Raw genomic sequence first — 19838 nt, forward strand, 5'->3', positions numbered from 1 at the left:
GTTAAGACATTTTGGAACTTTCAGCACCAGTGAATTAAGAATCGAAGTGGAAACATGTACATGCTGTGTTGATTTCAGAAAGCCCAAAATAAATTAAAACTTGTGCAACAAATTCTTATTCTGCTACAGAACGAGAACAGTTCAAAGAAATCACTGAAAGCTCAATATTGCCATGACATCACGTCCATGATGAGTGTACGGTATGTGAACTCCTCACCGCAACAGTACAGAGACTATCTGAAATCTGCCATAATTATTGTCACAATACCTGTCCATTATGCTGGAGTCTGGGGAAAGAACCCCGCTCTAACAAGCATTCATGCACTACTGCCCCTGGCAAAAACAAGGCTGTGTCCTAAATTGCATTAATTTGACTTCAGTGGCTGTGAACCCCCACTGCAGAATGTGTACTTTATCAGAGAGGGAGCTTTGAAGGGCAGAACAAAAGGGCATCCCATGTTTAGATTAGGTAACGTAAGCAGCGCATTTTCTGCATGAATGAGTTAGCGCACACACACACGTGACATTTCTGCTGTAATTGTTATGAGAATTAAAAGCGCGGTCAAACAAAAGGAGGTGTGACCTTTGTGCCTGTCAGTCCCAATGAAGGAGGCGTGGCCTCTGCGTCAGCGTCAGGAAAGGAGGTATGACGTCTTTGTCAGTCTCAGAGAAGGGGGTGTGGCTTCTGTAGTTGTCCTTGCCAGCGAGAGAGATGTGGTGGTGTCGGTGTATGAGCAGCTAAGCGCTCAGCATAAATGCAAACAATCCCTGCAAGTACCTTTGATCAGGAGTTTAAAAATGTCAATTACACAAGATCGTCATAGTAACACGATCTGCTATTGTCCGGTTCTAAGACCAAAGAACGTCTTCCCAATCTCCAGCTGCAACAAAGTGTTATCAAATGCCGAGGCTAACAGAGACCATGCTTATAGTGGAATAGAATCCCAACATAACCACAGCAACCACCTAAACAAATACCACAATAAAACACACTAACATTTTATGTTTCAGTTCAACTGCCTGTGACACACTTTCACTGTTTTCATTTAATGCCTACTCAGCGCAGTCTGAGCTGCTTTATAAGGCATTACATATAAACTACTTAAATGACAATGTTCTGATTGGCTAGCGACAGACACAGAGACAAACAGAGAGAGTGACAGATACACTGGGATAACTGAATTTGATATCAGGGGTAAGCCATGGCCTCATGGTTAGAGAAGTGCCCTTGAGCAAGGCACCTAACCCACAACTGCTCCCCAGGCTGCTCTGGGTATGCTGTATGTCACTCTGGATAAGAGCGTCTGCTCAATGCCTGTAATGTAATGTAATGATGGAACACTGGGATAACAATCTCTTATCATGAGAGAAACATTGGGATAACTGAATCTGTTACAGTAACAGATGCACAGGGATTACTGAATTTCATATAGTCATAGATACACTGGGATAACAAATGTATATCATGATGGATACACTGGGATTAAGGAATCTGATGTGACAAATACGCTGGGATAACTGAATATCATATAGCGGTAGATTTGGATTACTGAATCTCATACAGTGATATATACACTGGGATTACTGAATCTCATACAGTGATGGCTACATTGGGATTACTGAATCTCATACAGTGATGGCTACATTGGGATTACTGAATCTCATACAGTGATGGCTACATTGGGATTACTGAATCTCATACAGTGATAGATACACTGGGATTACTGAATCTCAGACAGTCATATATACACTGGGACTACTGAATCTCAAAGTGATATACACACTGGGATTACTGAATATCATGCAGTGATTGGTACACTGGGATTACTGACTCTCATACAGTGATGGATACATTGGGATTACTGACTCTCATACAGTGATGGATATATTGGGATTACGTAATCTCAAAGTGATATACACACTGGGATTACTGAATATCATGCGGTGATTGATACACTGGGATCACTGAATATCATGCAGTGATTGATACACTGGGATTACTGACTCTCATACAGTGATGGATACATTGGGATTACTGAATCTCAAAGTGATATACACACTGGGATTACTGAATATCATGCAGTTATGGATACACTGGGATTACTGAATCTCATACTGTGATATATACACTGGGATTATTGAATCTCATACTGTGATATATACACTGGGATTATTGAATCTCATACAGTAATATACACACTGGGATTACTGAATCTCCTATAGTAATAGATACAATGGGATTACTGAATCTCATACAGTGATTGATACATTGAGATTACTGAATATCAAAGTGATATACACACTGGTATTACTGAATATCATGCAGTGATGGATACACTGGGATTACTGAATCTCATACAGTGACAGATATACTGGGGTTACTGAATCTCATACAGTGAGAGATACACTGGGATTACTGAATATCAAACAGTTTTATATATATATATATATATATATATATATATATATATATATATATATATATGGATGGCACATTTCACCGAATGGGTGCCATTTGCTTGTTGGACCACTCCCAAATTAAACTTAATTTGTTATATCTTTTCAACACTGATTATAATAATACACACACTTAACTATTCAAAATGTGTATTGGTCAACCTCAGGCTACGTTATTTATTTTTTTACAAGGTTTGGAAGCCAAAGATGGCTGCATACTCTTTATATGAGTAAAAGGACTGAAAGTAACAGGACTGAGTTTTTAGCCTAGGATTAGCTAATACGTGGAATTAAGCCACATGGCGTCATCACTAATAGCATGACCACACTTGGCACATTCTAGTGATTTACCAAAAATCTGTATTTTTAAAATTAACAAATATAATCTAAGAAATAATTTAAGTAACAGGACAGTATGTTGACATTGACCTTATCAGTCAAAGTTAAAAAATCATCAAATATACAGAAAAGTAAATGAGAGAACTAACTTTTGGTCTTCCCATGGCCTTCAGAAGACACAACTGATGTAACTTCCTGTTGAGCATGTGATTTAAGGAATGTTCCAAATTTGTCAGATGGGGTAATATATTTGGGTAACAGGACTGAGTGAAAACCCAGGGACACGACTAAAATGTGTATTTTAACTAAGATATTGTGGATTTCTTATGAAAAAAAATATATTTAAACCATGGATAGGATATGGAGTCACACAACGGTGCAAAAGAAATACTGTTTCTGAAGGATTTTAATCATATTTCATAGTTAAGTATAAAGTTAGAGTGCGGGGACAGGTAACACATGCTATTTTTCAGTGTTTTAGGTCGTTTTTATTAATCATTACAATTATATATCTTGAATTTGAAATCAGATCAATGTGCAGGACATTCTGTGTAAGAAGGAAATGTATTTTAAAGTACATTTTTATGTGCATTTATACATATAATTTTCTAGGGACGGAAATGGCACTGATTCGGTGGAATGGCTCATATACAGGGATTACTGAATCTCATACAGTGATGGATACATTGAGATTACTGAGTCTCATACAGTGATGGATACATTGGGATTACTGAATCTCAAAGTGATATACACACTGGGATTACTGAATATCATGCAGTGATGGATACACTGGGATTACTGAATCTCAAAGTGATATACACACTGGGATTACTGAATATCATGCAGTGATGGATACACTGGGATTACTGAATCTCATTCAGTGATGGATATTCTGGGATGCCTGAGTCTCAAACAGTGATGGATACATTGGGATTACTGAATCTCACACAGTGATAGATAAACTGGGATAACTGAATCTCATACAGTGATAAATACACTGGGATTACTGAATCTCATACAGTGATGGATACACTGGGATTACTGAATCTCACAGTGATAGATATACTGGGGTTACTGAATCTCAAACAGTGATGGATACACTGGGACTACTGAATCTCAAACATACAAACATACATACATACACACACACACACACACACACACACACACACACACGGATTACTGAATCTCACACAGCGATGGATACATTGGGATTGCTGAATCTCACACAGTGATAGATACACTGGGATTACTGAATCTCCTACAGTAATAGACACACTGGGATTACTGAATCTCCTACAGTAATAGACACACTGGGATTACTGAATCTCCTACAGTAATAGACACACTGGGATTACTGAATCTCCTACAGTAATAGACACACTGGGATTACTGAATCTCCTACAGTAATAGACACACTGGGATTACTGAATCTCCTACAGTAATAGACACACTGGGATTACTGAATCTCCTACAGTAATAGACACACTGGGATTACTGAATCTCCTACAGTAATAGACACACTGGGATTACTGAATCTCCTACAGTAATAGACACACTGGGATTACTGAATCTCCTACAGTAATAGACACACTGGGATTACTGAATCTCCTACAGTAATAGACACACTGGGATTACTGAATCTCCTACAGTAATAGACACACTGGGATTACTGAATCTCCTACAGTAATAGACACACTGGGATTACTGAATCTCCTACAGTAATAGACACACTGGGATTACTGAATCTCCTACAGTAATAGATACACTGGGATTACTGAATCTCCTACAGTAATAGATACACTGGGATTATGGATATAGTGACATACACGTAGGGATGAAGTGACTCTGATATAGCAGTAGTATATAATTGAGTACCTGGTCATGGCTGGCCTGTATGGAGCTCCCAATGCCGTGGAACGTCATCTGAACGGGCGAGAGAGTGAGATATGTCACAAACTCTGTGTCCGTCTGTCTGTCCGTATACTGCACCTGAAACACACAATGTCAGCCAGAATCAAGTGCGTGATTATAATAAGTGTGGCATTTGAATTTAAGCAAAGTGTTTCACCATTATTATTATTATAAGAAGCGGGCATGTCTATCAAAATACACGCCCTGCAGCTAAACTTGCCAAGAGTGCAGATCCAGTGACTTTTTTTGTTTCATCCAAAATGTACTTAAGCACACTTCCTTGCCTGCTCCGATAGTGCGTGTTAGTATTACCAGGGTGTGTAGGGGAAATCCAGCCCAGTTTCGACTCTTAGGGTCTTTTAAGGACACGAGAATATGTCCAACTGTACTCAACAACACCAGAAAGAGTGTGTGTGTGTGTACATAAAGTATCCAGTCTCACCACAGGCACTTTTTGATCATTTCATGCCTGACCTACATACACCTCAGACAGAAAGAGAGAGAGCAAGCGAGAGAGAGAAAGATGGATAGATAGATATACAAAAAGTGTGTAAACACACTAAGTAACAGGGATCAGCACATATTTTTTTAGGAGCTTAAAAAAAAAAAGATTGAAGGACTGAATGCTAAAGAGGCCATAGCCATGCAAGATGTTGTTAGAGATCTTACACGTAAACTATACTCAAAGTAGGAACGTCAGAAAACACAATGTAGCTTATAGCACAAGATGGAGCCACAGAGCTAGCTAATATTAGCGCTAGTAACCTGTCGCAACAATTCAGCAGCAATTCAGACAGCAATTAGCACGAGGGGCTGGTGTTAAAAATATAGAAATACTTGCTGTGCATTTATTTATACGTATGGCTTATTAACTGCAATAGTTTTGAGACGAAGTTTACAAACATGTCTTCGGTAAACATTTTGGTTTTGTCTGCGATCTGCTACAAGCCCCTCCCCTTCTGCTTAACAGAGCATGATGGGACTGGTTGGTAAAAACAAGGTTCTCTTTGCTTTCTTCATTAATTTAGCAAATACAGTCGATTATCTGGCTGTTTTTCCTCAACTACATTTGCGAGTACTTTCAGAGTGAATGGACTAAACAGTCCAGAAAAGTCCACGATCTGAGACGCAACCAGCACTTCATTTCCTTCACACCATAGCTATAGCAGATGGCTCTTGTCAGAAACTCAAAGATGCGTCCGGTGCTGTGTTTGCTGATGAATACCCGCTGCTTGGTTCAGTAAAGGTGAGACAGGAAGAGCGTTTGATGTGGAGAACAGAGACAGCACTGAGCCGAGTGCGCCGGTTTTGATGTGGGTTTCACACACGAAAGAAGAGGAAGAACACGGAAAAAAAAATCCGGCGGAAAGAACAAACTGTCACTCAGGGTCCAAATATTATAAACACACATTGAGCAACAGGCTGCACCTTCACTACACAGGGAACTGATCCGACTCTCACACACTCACATCAAATACACACACTGTCCCATTCACACAGCGCCTGTTCGTGTACACACTATCATTCAATTACTAACTGTTAGAGTATTGTTTACACTGACCAAAAGACAGACAGACAGAGTGAGAGAAGGTGCCTTAACATAGAGAAGATGGCAGGAAGCGAGACGGAAAAAGGGAGAGTTTGGAAGCAATGGGGGGGGTAAACATGACAGATGCTTATTGTCAAGCCTGATTCGTGCTTTGTCAGAACAGTCTGGATGTCTTCTGAATGTCTGGAACGTTCCTACTTTTTCCATCAAAGGCAGAGCGGGTTAGTGAGTCCAACTTTTTAATACAAAGTAGCAGTGGAGCCGTGTTTTGTTGTTGTCTGTTCAACCCACTTTGACAGAGACGATGATATTGCCGTTTATATGGAGATGACAAAATCCTATCATCTCAGCAGTGTTCGGTCCAGCCATACTGTCATGGAGGGAGAACCGAGGAAGCCGTCCAGGACTGGGCCGTTAAATCGCCTGTTTGACATGCAGAATAGGTCTAAAATACATGTATTTCAGCGTTCTCCACTTTTCAAAAATAAAAGGTGGTGGCGGGGGGTCCGGGGCAGAGCCCTGGTAGGGGGTCTGACGGACTTTGGGCTTTTTTGACAGTGAGGCCCACTTTACACGGGGACGGTCTGAAACAAAAACGCAAAAGTCCGTTTTCGTTCTCACTTTTTTCCGCGTCTACACGACCGTTTTCAAGGAGGAAATCTGCGTCTATGGAGCACTTGCATGTGACGTCACAGCCGATCCAGATTGTGACAGACGCCATCTTGTCGGTCAAACGCCATATTCCGCCTTCTACTTCTACTTCTGGTTCTACTTCTGCTTTTACTTCTACCTTTTCTTCTGGAAAACCCTACTATATACAATTCTACTACAACGGCTGCGGCTACAAGCTCTCCCTACCTGTGCACGTTTTTTATGTTTTTTGTGTTTATTTTTGCGTGTTGTTCATCTGTACCGGACTTCAATATCCACTACAACCGTATGGACTTACTGGACATTGGTTTCCAGCAGAAAATGACGGTTTGTAGCGATTTCCATCGCATGCACAACATTCCGGACGAGAAAAAAAAAAACATTCCGGACGAGATAGCGAGACCAGCGGGGTCTCCGTGGATTGTTATCGGAAGCAAAGCGAAGGAGGCGGTGCCGGGAGTGGAAGCAAAAGCGAGGCTGCAGAGCCGGCCTGTTGACTAAGCTCAGAAAACAGCCACTCAAATCTCCACTGCCAAGCCTCTACCTCTCCAACGCCAGATCCATGTAAACAACACGGACGATTTGGAATTATCTTATTCTATAATCGGCTGGTCAGTGCTATACTCAATACTTAAGTGACTTACCCATCCAATGAGGATTCTTGTTTACAAGATGCCACATCTGAGTCGCTGACAAATCCTGAATTTCTGTAAAGATAACTGTGCAGAGATTTATAAGCACGCAGTGCTTCACCACTGAACAGCGAGGGAAAGTTAATGAGGTAATCATACACGTCCGGGTATTCCGCTGGCAGTTCAAAATCCGGTCGTGAAAACTCCGTCCGGAAAGCCATAAGGGTCACAAATCTGTAGATCGTTTATTTTAGACATATATCTAGTTATCTGTTCATTAGAAAAATGAGCCGTGTAGTCCGTCGGTTGAAATTGATCCATTCTGCACACGAGTGCAGCAGTATTCAGCGGTGTTTTTGACCGACAAGATGGCGGTTGTGTACTTTCCGGTCACGTGACTGCAAGATCTCTATACGGTGACACATAGATGTGTGGAATTCAATTGGATGTGCATGCCAGGCGGCTTAGTGGTGCTGTGAAAGACCTCCGCTATGTCTGCATGCATGCACAACGTCTTCCGTCTTGTCTGATCTGCACATCTGCGCTGCGAAAACTCTGACTACTCTGGCTATGGCTACTCGTGAGGTTGCCAGAGCAGCTTGAAGGTCCGTTGGATCGATGTAATCAGACATGCTGTAGCCGTTCTATATGAGTGGGTGGAGCACAGAGGACGGCAGGACAGAGATCAGGTTTACAAATAGGCTTTATTGCCACACTTTTCAGTCTAACAATATTTTTAAACCAACAGACACACACGCAACCGGCGTCTAGCTTGGGGATGAGCTTCTCTGCTCTCCCTCTTTAAATAGGGCGCGGTCACTGGGAAGACACACAAACACAGGTTAATTGACATCAGGTGTAGTGATTCTGCCACTTACCTTCCCTGACTCCACCCTCCTGTCACAGACCGGCGCTTGACCACGCCCCCGCTGCCACACATGCTCTTACTATGACGTAAACGCGTACGCGACGTGAGCAGATCCGAGCAGAGTTTTGCGTATTGGGTAGTTTAGACGGATATGCAACGGGGGCTGTTTTTAACTTATCCACTCTGGAAGGCGTTTTCAATTTTTTCCGTTTTTCAGCCTCGAAAACGCCGTCCCCGTGTAGACGAAAGGCACTTCCGATAAAATATTTAGTCGTTTTTACCCGACAGCGTCCTCATGTAAACGGGCCCTGAAACTGGCCAATAAATGGATAGGAAATGCCAAATCATTGTTAAAATCATTTTACAAAAAATTAACACACTTACTGTACATATTGTCTTTATTGTCAATGTGAGACTCAGTTGAGACTGTTGCGCATCCCTGAATTAATTATTTTTTTCTGTGTGTGAAAAATAAACGAACTTCCATGCATAAACAAAATACCCAATTACAATAAATGCATACATTTTTTACAGTACACAATGTTAATTGGGTGAAACCACTCCAATCAATGCACGAGCTGGTGTTCGTGCCCAAGACTGGCACTACAAAGCCACCCCGGCCTCCGTAGTTCGGGTCCTTTGACCCAGGAACCCGGAAGTCCTGCAGTAAACAACCATAGGGAAGCAACGGGAAAATGCAGCTCTCGTCTACACAATCACAGATACGTAAAATAAAAGACCTGAACTTAACTAATGTGTGTGTGTGTGTGTGTGTGTGTGTGTGTGTGTGTGTGTGTGTGTGTGTGTGTGTGTGCTGCTATATGATTACCGTAACTGCGTATGGTCAGAAAAGACGATAGATAAGCGTAACCGTTGCACAATAACACTACAAACACCCGCAAAGTTATGTAGCTGCTGGCTAGCTGCAGCTTCCAGCGTTACTATGTGTCAGTATAGTGTAATGTGGTGCGGTGTAGTGTAACGCAGGGATAAACCTCAATCTGCAGAGCTCTGTGTCACAAACTGCATGCAGCCGGTCGGATGTTTTTCTATTGCAATCGTGTGGCCACTTCAGGTCGCCCCGTATGCATTCGTTTAATGGTCTTCTGCGTGTTAAATAGTTAGAAAAATTACGATAAAGCAAATACTTTACGATTTATTTGGTGTATACTGATGAAGTTCCTTTTTTTTTTGGGCCAAGGGAAGGGCGGCGGGCCCGAATTATAATGTGGCGGTGCGCCACTTCAAAAGCGCCCGTGGAGAACACTGTATTCGATCAAACTTTGACAGTCAAAAATGTAGACCTAGTCATCGTTTGCTCATCGACTCATCAGATAACTTAATATTTCCCCTATTTGGTAAAACGGTTTGTTCTGCTGTGTTTCTGTGGTAAAAAGATTGCACACGCAGTGAAAATGTTCTGGCGAGAAGTCACAGAAATTTCTCATATGTACAAAGTCTCTGACTATTAGTTGACATTTTGCAGGTTGTGCATTCAACATCCAAGATCGCGGATACAAGCGGCCGAAATGAGTTTCCTTCGCAGGGTGGCTGGGCGCTCCCTTAGAGATAGGGTGAGAAGCACAGTCACTCAGGAGGAGCTCGGAGTAGACCCGCTGCTCCTCCACATCGAGAGGAATCAGCTGAGGTGGCTCGGGCATCTTTTTCGGATGCCTCCTGGACGCCTCCCTGGGGAGGTGTTCCAGGCATGTCCCCCCGGGAGGAGGCCCCGGGGAAGACCCAGGACACGCTGGAGGGACTATGTCTCTCGGCTGGCCTGGGAATGCCTCGGTGTTCTTCCCGAGGAGCTGGCCGAGGTGTCTGGGGAAAGGGAAGTTTGGGCTTCCCTGCTTAGACTGCTGCCTCCGCAACCCGGTCCCGGATAAAGCAGAAGACGACGAGAAGACGAGGTTGCGCATTCTTTTCTCGGGTCTCCTTAAATCATTCGCACCTTGATGCCTGGCTGTGTCGTAATATCGTATAAGACAGCACTTCAATATCCATCATAATAGCTGTAAGAAAACAGTCTGAGATGAGCTTCAAAGGCAGCAAACGTTATGTCTCCAGGTTATCAACATCTTGCTGACGTCGCCACTTTTCTTAATCAAGTAGTTTGTTGGGAACCACTACATGACCTGAGTTCACAAAGAATCTTAAGGCTAAATCTACAACTTAAGGCAGCTTCCACATTAAATATAGCTTACACAACTCTCTGCTACTCGGCGCCATGAAATTTAGTTGCACTGCAAAAAATTGGTGTCTTATCTTGAATATAGTTGAAACGATCTAGCATTTCCGATTACAAGAATACAAGACACCAACTCTGAGATGATTAAAACTAGTTCTAGATTGTAACCAACTTATTCGAAGAGGTCTTCTCATCTCATCTCATTATCTCTAGCCGCTTTATCCTGTTCTACAGGGTCGCAGGCAAGCTGGAGCCTATCCCAGCTGACTACGGGCGAAAGGCGGGGTACACCCTGGACAAGTCGCCAGGTCATCACAGGGCTGACACATAGACACAGACAACCATTCACACCTACGCTCAATTTAGAGTCACCAGTTAACCTAACCTGCATGTCTTTGGACTGTGGGGGAAACCGGAGCACCCGGAGGAAACCCACGCGGACACGGGGAGAACATGCAAACTCCGCACAGAAAGGCCCTCGCCGGCCACGGGGCTCGAACCTGGACCTTCTTGCTGTGAGGCGACAGCGCTAACCACTACACCACCGTGCCGCCCCTAAGAGGTCTTGTCAAGTAAAATGATCTGTCCATGCAGCAAGATAATTTCACTAGTATTAAGTCATTTTCTCCTCAAATTCAGTTTCATTTTTTGCAGTGTATGCAGCGAAGGACTGATATGTCAAATATTGTTCTTTAAACTACACCAATTAGCGATAATATTCAAACCACCCGCCTAATATCGTGTCGGTCCCCTTTGCGTCACCTAAACAGACTCCACAAGACCCCCGAGGGTGTGCTGTGGTATCTGGCTCCAAGACGTTAGCAGCGGATCCTTTAAGGCTCCATCCACATTAAATATTTTAGTCAGTGTACATGACTGGTCATGTGAAATGCATTTTCAGGCGTGTTAGCATGGACAGAGATTATTTCTGGAAAGGAGCTAAAACCCTCGTCTTGGATGGAGATGGTTTCCGTTTTAAAACGCCATTTTAAAAATAAAATATATTTTTGTGGACATAGCCCAGGCCCTAAGTTGCGAAGTGGGGTCTCTGTGGATCAGACTTGCTTCGGATTGAGATCTGGGGAATCTGGATGTCAGACCTTGAACTCTTTTGTCAGGTTCCTCAAACCGTTCAACAATTTTTGCAGTGTGCATTATCCTACTGAAACAGGCCCCTGCCATTAGAGAATACTGTTGCCGTAGAAGTGCGTACTTGGTCTGCACCAATGTTTAGGTAGGTGGTACATGTCAAATTAACACCCACGAGTGCAAGGACCCAAGGTTTCCCAGCAGAACATTGCCCAGAGCATCACACTGCCTCCGCTGGCTTGCCTTCTTCCCATCGTGCATCCTGGTGCCATCTCTTGCCCAGGTCAGCGATGCACACACACCCAGCCATCCACATGATGTCAAAGAAAATGTGATGAATCAGACCTGGTCATCTCCTTCCACTGGCCCATGGTCCAGTTCTATTGCTTACATGCCCATTGTAGGTGCTTTCTGCAGTGGACAGGGGTCACCATGGGCACTCCAACCAGTATGTGGCTATGCAGCCCCATACACAGCAAGCTGCAATGCACGGTGTCTTCTGTCACGTTTTTGTTAGTTGGCATTCACTTTTTCAGCAGTTTGTCCTACAGTGGATCTTCTGTGGGATCGGATCAGATGGGCAAGCCTTCGCTCCCCATGTGCACCCATGACCCTATCCTTGGTACACCAGTTGTCCTTCTTTGGACCCCTTTTGGCAGGTACTAACCACTGCATACCAGGAACACCACAGAAGACATGCTGCTTTGGAGATGCTCAGACCCAGTCATCTAGCCATTACAGAATGTGGCCCTGGTCAAAGTCGCTCAGATCCTTATGCTTGCCCATTTTTCCTGCTTCCAACACATCAACTTTAAGAATTGACTGTTCACTTGCGACCTAATCTATCCCTTGACGCGTGCCACTAGCCTAGTAAACTAGACCCACCCGCCTAGCGGCCAAAAATATTTTTGCCTAGCGAGTGGGTCTAGCCTCGCACCATATAAACAAACACCCTGGGCATCAAATCGTGCCCGCCAATCACAACGCAAAGTTTTTGTTTGGATTCTTTGGGCGGGCTTTTGCAGGAGTGACGACAAAGCTGCGCGACGCTGGAGAAAGCACAGCAGGAAAGATGGCTACGGCTAGTGAACAGCGCGTGTTTGACTCCGCTTTGGAATCAGTTTTAGAAGAATTAGACTTGGAGTTTTCGTTGAAACATGAGCAGGAAGAGGCTCTCCGCTCATTCCTTTTCAAGAAGGACGTTTTCGCTGTTTTGCCGACCGGCTATGGCAAAAGTCTGATCTACCAGCTGGCTCCGCTCGTAGCCAAAAGGATGGGGCTAGTTTGTGCAGTACGAAGAATTAATAAACAGCTTTGAAACATTACTTTTTGATTGTTTCTTATTTTCCCGTTATTTTAAATTTAAGGGAAATTATTTCACCAAACACCACTAAATAAAAACTCTCAAAAACAGTTTAAGCAAACCCTTGAAAAACACTTGGAAAAAAAAATGAGTGTATGTGATACAGACTCCAAACTTGTGCTCATTATCTCCAAACTTCTTAATATCTAGAACCTGTTTATTAATTAATACGCATTTTGAAAAATTATTTATTTCAAGGTCTCCCCCACTGCTTTCTGTCGCTCTGACTACGTCACAGTCACTGTTGCGCTGATTGGTCAGAGCGTTGGCACAGAGACAGTTTGAAAGACAGCGGGTTGTTCCTCCCACCCGTTTCGGAAATGTCTACGGATCGAGGCCAGACTAAATATTCACATTAGTCTGGCTTGCCAGGCTAACGTGCCACTGTAACGAGACATCAAATGTGATTTACCTCAAATATCAGTTTAATATTCTGGATGATGTATGTACGGTATATATTTACTATCATATTTAATAAATTATTAAAATTAGGCTGCTATATTCAATACAGTAAAAAATATAAATCTGTTTAAAAAAGGTACAAAAAATATTTTTAAACAAGTATATAGAAGAGGAAGTATGTTAACAGAGGATGATGAGGGATAAATAGAATAGGGTTGATTGTTATATTAGAACTAACTTAGTATATGGTATATATGGTATATATTTATTTATGGGGATAGTTTATATATTCATATTTACAGGAATAGGTATGTAGTAGATATTTATTTTTGTAATTATATATTTATATAGATATTTATGAAGTGTATATATGGTATATAGTATATATTTTTTGTAATTATATATTTATATAGATATTTATGAAGTATGTGTGTATATATATATATATATATATATATATATATATATATATATATATATATATATGGTATGTAGTATATATTTTTGTAATTATATATTTATATAGATATTCATGAAGTGTATATGTGGTATATATTTTTATAGGTGTATTCATGAAATTTGGATTTCGGGGTAGTTAAAAAGGGGTGGGAAATTAAAAAAGTATTGTACTTCTTCCCACTCCTTTTTCGAACAATGTGCGGTGTATTGTAATGTCTTAGCTCTTTATGTATTTTATTTATTATCAATTTTTTTGTCACTTTCTTGTTTTCTTTCTTTTGTATGTACAAATACTTACATACATTTTTTATACATGTTCGAAATAAAAATAAATTCAATTCAATACAGTAAAAAGTCCACAAAATAATTTGCCATCAATGATAAAATGTATTATCTCCCCTCGATATTGTAGCTTGTACCCAAGAACTACCTTAGATCGTCCTCTGCCCATTCACAATATATGATTATTGAACACACTATCAAAGTGAAAGGTAAGATGTATAAGACAGTAGTGAGAGCAGCTGTGATGTATGGATTGGAGACCGTACCCTTAATGAAGAGACAGGAGGCAGAGTTGGAGGTGGCGGAGTTGAGGATGTTAAGGTTTGCGATGGGAGGTTGGACAGGATAAGGAACGAGCACATCAGAGGGACAGCACATGTGGAGAGCTTGGGAATGAAGCTAAGAGAGATGAGACTGAGATGGTACGGGCACATCCTGAGAAGAGATGCAGAGCATGTTGGAAGGAGAATGTTGAGGATGGAGCTGCCAGGCAAATGAAAACGAGGAAGGCCAAAGAGGAGATACATGGATGTGGTGAGAGAGGACATGAAAGTGGCAGGTGTGGTAGAGAAGGATGCGGAAGACAGGGAGCAATGGAGACGAAAGATCCGCTGTGGCGACCCCTAATCGGGAGCAGCCAAAAGAAGATGATGATATCAATCAACAGTGATTCCTTTCAAGTCTGGTTCCTCTCAACGTTTCTTCCTCGTGTCATCTCAGGGAGTTTTTCCTGCCACTCTTACCTCCGACTTGCTCATTAGAGATCGAAATCTATTTTTAGATTTCTTTGTGACAATGTCTATTATTTAAAGCACTATGCAAATGAACTTGAATTGAACAGAACTGAACATGGCCCTAGAAGTTGAAAGTATAAAGGCTGAAAGACTTAAAATGGACATTGTTTGCACGAGTGGTGCAGCCGATGACATCAGAGAAAGTGATGATGTAATGGTCTGTGTGTATTGTACCGTTGCAGGCAGCTCTGATTAGAAGTGACTGTGAGAGAGCCAGTAATGAGTGTGTGCGAACAGGTGGTGTTTCTGATCACTGAGCTCCAACGCTGCGCTGCTAATGCCGAGATTAAACTCGCACAATGAGCACATTGAGGTGCAGCTTCGCTACGCTGAGCGGCCAATCATCAGTCAGTGCTCGGCCATTAGCGCACCGCGATACGGTTACAGAGGAAGCAGGTGCACACAAATAAGCTGTCCCATTAAACCGAATCCACCAAATAAAAGGAAAGAATTAATACATACATACATACATACATACATACATACATACATACATGTGCACATCCTCGTGTGGCATTTTTTTAAACTAGTGATTAGAGCACTTCAGCACAAATCAGCATTTCACTTCTAACTGAAGCAAGATGTAAATCATCCCTTCCATACGTAGAAGTGAACCATGACTGGGTGCATAAAACAGTGAGGATTTCTGCATCTTTGTGTTTATTATATCCGTGCTATGGTGTCACATCAATGTCAAAACCAAAGGGTGCTTAAAACACAAAGTGAAAAAAAATATATGCGTGTCAGAAAACAGAATCCAGGGACACATGTCAGCCCGGGGGCATTTTGAGTGATTGACAGATTCAGAAAGTACAGTTTCTAAGCTTTCCAATGATGCCTTCCATGTGGAGATCTGACAATATTTGAAGAATGTGTGGCCTTTTGAAAGTGTATACTTCTTAAAACAGAAAAGGGAGAAAATCGCCCTCAAAGTTTTCCATCTCAGCTACTCTGGGTGCAGGGCGGGCACATAATGGTGCTCATTTGCACGACATTAAGGAAAGCCCTACCCCCTACGAGCTAGGACGATACTACTTTCATGTAAACAAAGATCACCACGTCAATTTTCCTTCCATGCAAAGTATGCCCAACACAATTATGAAGTACAAAAATAAGTCCTAAAGTATACTTTAACGTTTTGTGGTTGAAAAATTACTCACACCGTAAGAAAGAAAGATAGCATGATGATGACACAACTAACACAACACTAGTTTCATGTAAAGCCTCGGTCACAACCGGCCGTATGTGCTCCTACAGCCGGCCTACATGCAAAAAACGCAAGAAACGCACGGAGAGCGCGCATGAAACGCACAAGAGCGCGCGTGTGAAAAGCACGAGAGAACGCATGTGATGTGCTGATTTTCGAGCCGCAGACCAGCCGCAGAGGTTCTTTGTCATGTCAAACAAACTCTACGGGTGCTTACGTTTTTTTCAGGTTGCAAGACAAACTTACGGCCAACGCGCGTCTTTCTCCGTGAACAAAAAAAAAAAAAACGCAGCGATTTGGGAAACGCCAAAAATCACACGGCCAAAAAAATCGTACGTCCGGTTGTGACCTAGGCTTAACCAAACCACAACACTCTCCGTTACATGCAAAAATAACCACACAGCCTTAGATTAATAAACTCACCCCATCAGAAAGAGAAACGACGCCTTGCACACACCAATGCCTCCGATGGAATGTAATCCTAGAACGGTCCGTGTATCATCCGATCATTCAAGTATTCCATTCAATCTGGAAAACGAGGGTGCATGGTTTTTTTTGCTAGAAATGGTGATCTCCGATGTAAATACCGTGCGTCTGTTTGCTTCGCGGTGTTTCAGCTCCTCTGCGCTCTGTTTAGTAACTCATTCCATAGTGAAATCACACGCCTCTATGCAACTAAGTAGCCATGCGCTCAGCTCGTATCATACAGTTGATTCGTGAAAAAAACAAAAGACTTAAATCATCATGTGAATGGCCCATATGGTAATTTACCCACACCCCCCAGCAGGCTACAGTCCTGACAAAAACGAGACAATTTACAACAAAAAATGTATGCTTTTCCAACAAAACAATCTATTATCTGAAATACTGATTGCATTCTTCAAGATCTCAACTTGCACATGATGGAAAAAAACAAAAATCACAAGTTTCGAAAAAAATGCTTCTTTTGCGATTATCTCGGATTCGTTTCGGCCGACGTGTGTCCCTGGATTCGGTGAGGGGTCACACACACACACATATATATATATATATATATATATATATATATATATATATATATATATATATATATATATATTAAAAAAAAGTGTGTGTATGTATATATATATATATATATATATATATATATATATATATATATATATATACACACACACTTATATTATATATATATATATATATATATATATATATATATATATATACACACACACATATATATATATATATATATATATATATATATATATATATATATATATATATATAAATAAAAACCTGCAAGTTTTAACATTTTGCATACGGAAATATCGCACTCGTGAATGTGCAAGTGTGAAACCAGCACAGAATGAAGAACATGTGTGTTGATGATGATATTTTGCTCATACTGTCTTTTCTTCCTCTGTTTTTTTCCTTCTTGATTTGATTTTTCTCCTTGCATGCCAAGTGGATTAACTTCGGCTGCTCTCTGTGCTCGAGTGAAATTTTTTGCTCGAGTTTTGACAGTTTGGGGGCGGACTCGTGGCAGCTTGTCAGCAAATGCTACTGGCTCATGGTTTTGTGACTGGCTGTAGTCTACAGCATTTTATATGAGCAAAGTGAAGCCGTGTTGAAGCCGGGGAGTGGACAGGCTGGTGAGCAAAGGGTGTTTCTCAATATAAATAAAAAAAATAGCTTTTTATTTTCTCTCTCTTTATTTTATTCATTTATTTATTTATTTAGTGTAGTTTGATGTCTGTGTTTGAGTGTTTTTGTCCGCCGGTTGTGGTGTAGCTCCGGACCCAGTTTTGGGCGTCGATTCCCTCCAGGCCTTGGATTGCCGTGGGTGATGCCTGAGCTTGTAGCTATGGACTGCAGTGAGCTCGTTGCTCATTTTAACATCGGGGTTGTCCAGCACTCTGTGCTTTAGCGCTTGGCGTGATGTTCCGAGCAATGTTGCTCAGTGGCGTCATGGCGGCTACGGAGACAGTTTGGGACATACCATGGCGTGGTGTTCTGAGTGATGTTGTCGGTGGCGTCGCGGTGGCTGTGCTGGCGGTGTGGGACTTGTTTTCATGCGCCTTTTGGTGGGACTGTGGCTACTACACCATTGGAATGACATCCTGACCTCTATTTGGTGGACTTTTTACAATTTTATTTAAATTAATTAATTTAATTTTATTTATTCCCTCCCTATAATTGTAACGCGACCTTGGGTTTTGAGAAAGGTGCGATATAAATTGAACTTATTATTATAAATAAATAAATAGGTGTTGAGCTTAAATATTAAATTATAAGCTCGATAAACCGCAGTTTGCTTTCAACCTACCGGTCAATATTCTTCTTTGTCCGCCATCTTTGTCTTCTGGAGAAGCTTTTTTTGTCGTATGTAGTCAATTAGACAACAGCATTCGCTGACAGAAATGGCCATATAATGGTATGCAAAAGTTTGTGCACCCCTGGTCAAAATTCCTGTTACTGTGAACAGTTAAGCAAGTTGAAGATGAAATGATCTCCAAAAGGCATAAAGTTAAAGAGGACTCATTCCCTTTATATTTTAAGCAAAAACCTATTTTTTATTTTCATCTTTTACATTTTCAAAATGACAAAAAAGGAAAAGGGCCCGAAGCAAAAGTTTGGGCACCCTGCATGGTTAGTACCTAGTAACACCCCCTTTGGCAAGTATCACAGCTTGTAAACACTTTTTGTAGCCGCTAATAATCTTTCAGTTCTTACCTGGGGGATTTTCACACATTCGTCCTTGCAAAAGGCTTCCAGTTCTACAAGTTTCTTGGGCTGTCCTGCATGCACTGCTCTTCTGAGATCTATCCACAGATTTTCAATGATGTTTAGGTCAGGGGACTGTGAGGGCCAGGGCAAAACCTTCAGCTTGGGCCTCTTGAGGTTTTCCATTGTAGATTTTGAGGTGTGTTTTGGATCATCGTCTAATTGTAGGACCCATCCTCTTTTTAACTTCAACTTTTTTACAGATGGTGTGATGTTTGCTTCCAGAGTTTGCTGGTATTTATTCGAATCCATGCTTCCCTCGACCAATGAAATGTGCCCTGTGCCACTGGCTGCAACACAACCCCAAAGCATGATCGATCCACACCCATGCTTCAGAGTTGGAGAGGTGTTCTTTTCCTGGAATTTGGCATTTTTTTTCTCCAAACATACCTTTGCACATTATGGCCAAAAAGTTCTATTTTGATTTCATCAGTCCACAAGACTTGTTTCCAAAATGCATCAGGCTTATTTAGATGTTCATTTGCAAACTTCAGACGCTGAATTTTGTGGCTAGGATGCAGGAACGGTTTTCTTCTGATGACTCTTCCATGAAGGTCATATTTGTTCAGGTGTCGCTGCATAGTAGAACAGTGCACCACCACTCCAGGGTCTGCTAAATCTTTCTGAAGGTCTTTTGCAGTCAAACAGGGGTTTTTATTTGCCTTTCTAGCAATCCAACGAGCAGTTCTTTCAGAAAGTTTTCTTCATCTTCCAGACCTCACCTTGATCTCCACTGTTTCTGTTAACTGCCATTTCTTAATAACATTACGATCTGAGGAAACAGCTACCTGAAAACACTTTGCTACGTTCTTGTAGCCTTCTCCTGCTTTGTGAGCATCAATTATTTTATTATTCAGAATGCGAGGGAGTTGCGTAGA

General features: G+C 41.6%; 1 protein-coding gene across 6 annotated transcripts in view; it reads right to left on the bottom strand.

The window, feature by feature from the left end:
• Nucleotides 1–19838, bottom strand: part of stau2 (staufen double-stranded RNA binding protein 2) — a 258022-nt gene that overhangs the window by 68646 nt on the left and 169538 nt on the right. For all 6 annotated transcript variants that reach the window (XM_060899949.1, XM_060899948.1, XM_060899950.1 and 3 more), the window contains one exon: nucleotides 4675–4788. In XM_060899949.1, the coding sequence (XP_060755932.1) occupies nucleotides 4675–4788 (114 nt within the window). The remainder of the gene's footprint in view (nucleotides 1–4674; nucleotides 4789–19838) is intronic.

This window comes from Neoarius graeffei, chromosome 19 (assembly GCF_027579695.1).
Source record: "Neoarius graeffei isolate fNeoGra1 chromosome 19, fNeoGra1.pri, whole genome shotgun sequence".
NCBI classification, from domain to species: domain Eukaryota; kingdom Metazoa; phylum Chordata; class Actinopteri; order Siluriformes; family Ariidae; genus Neoarius; species Neoarius graeffei.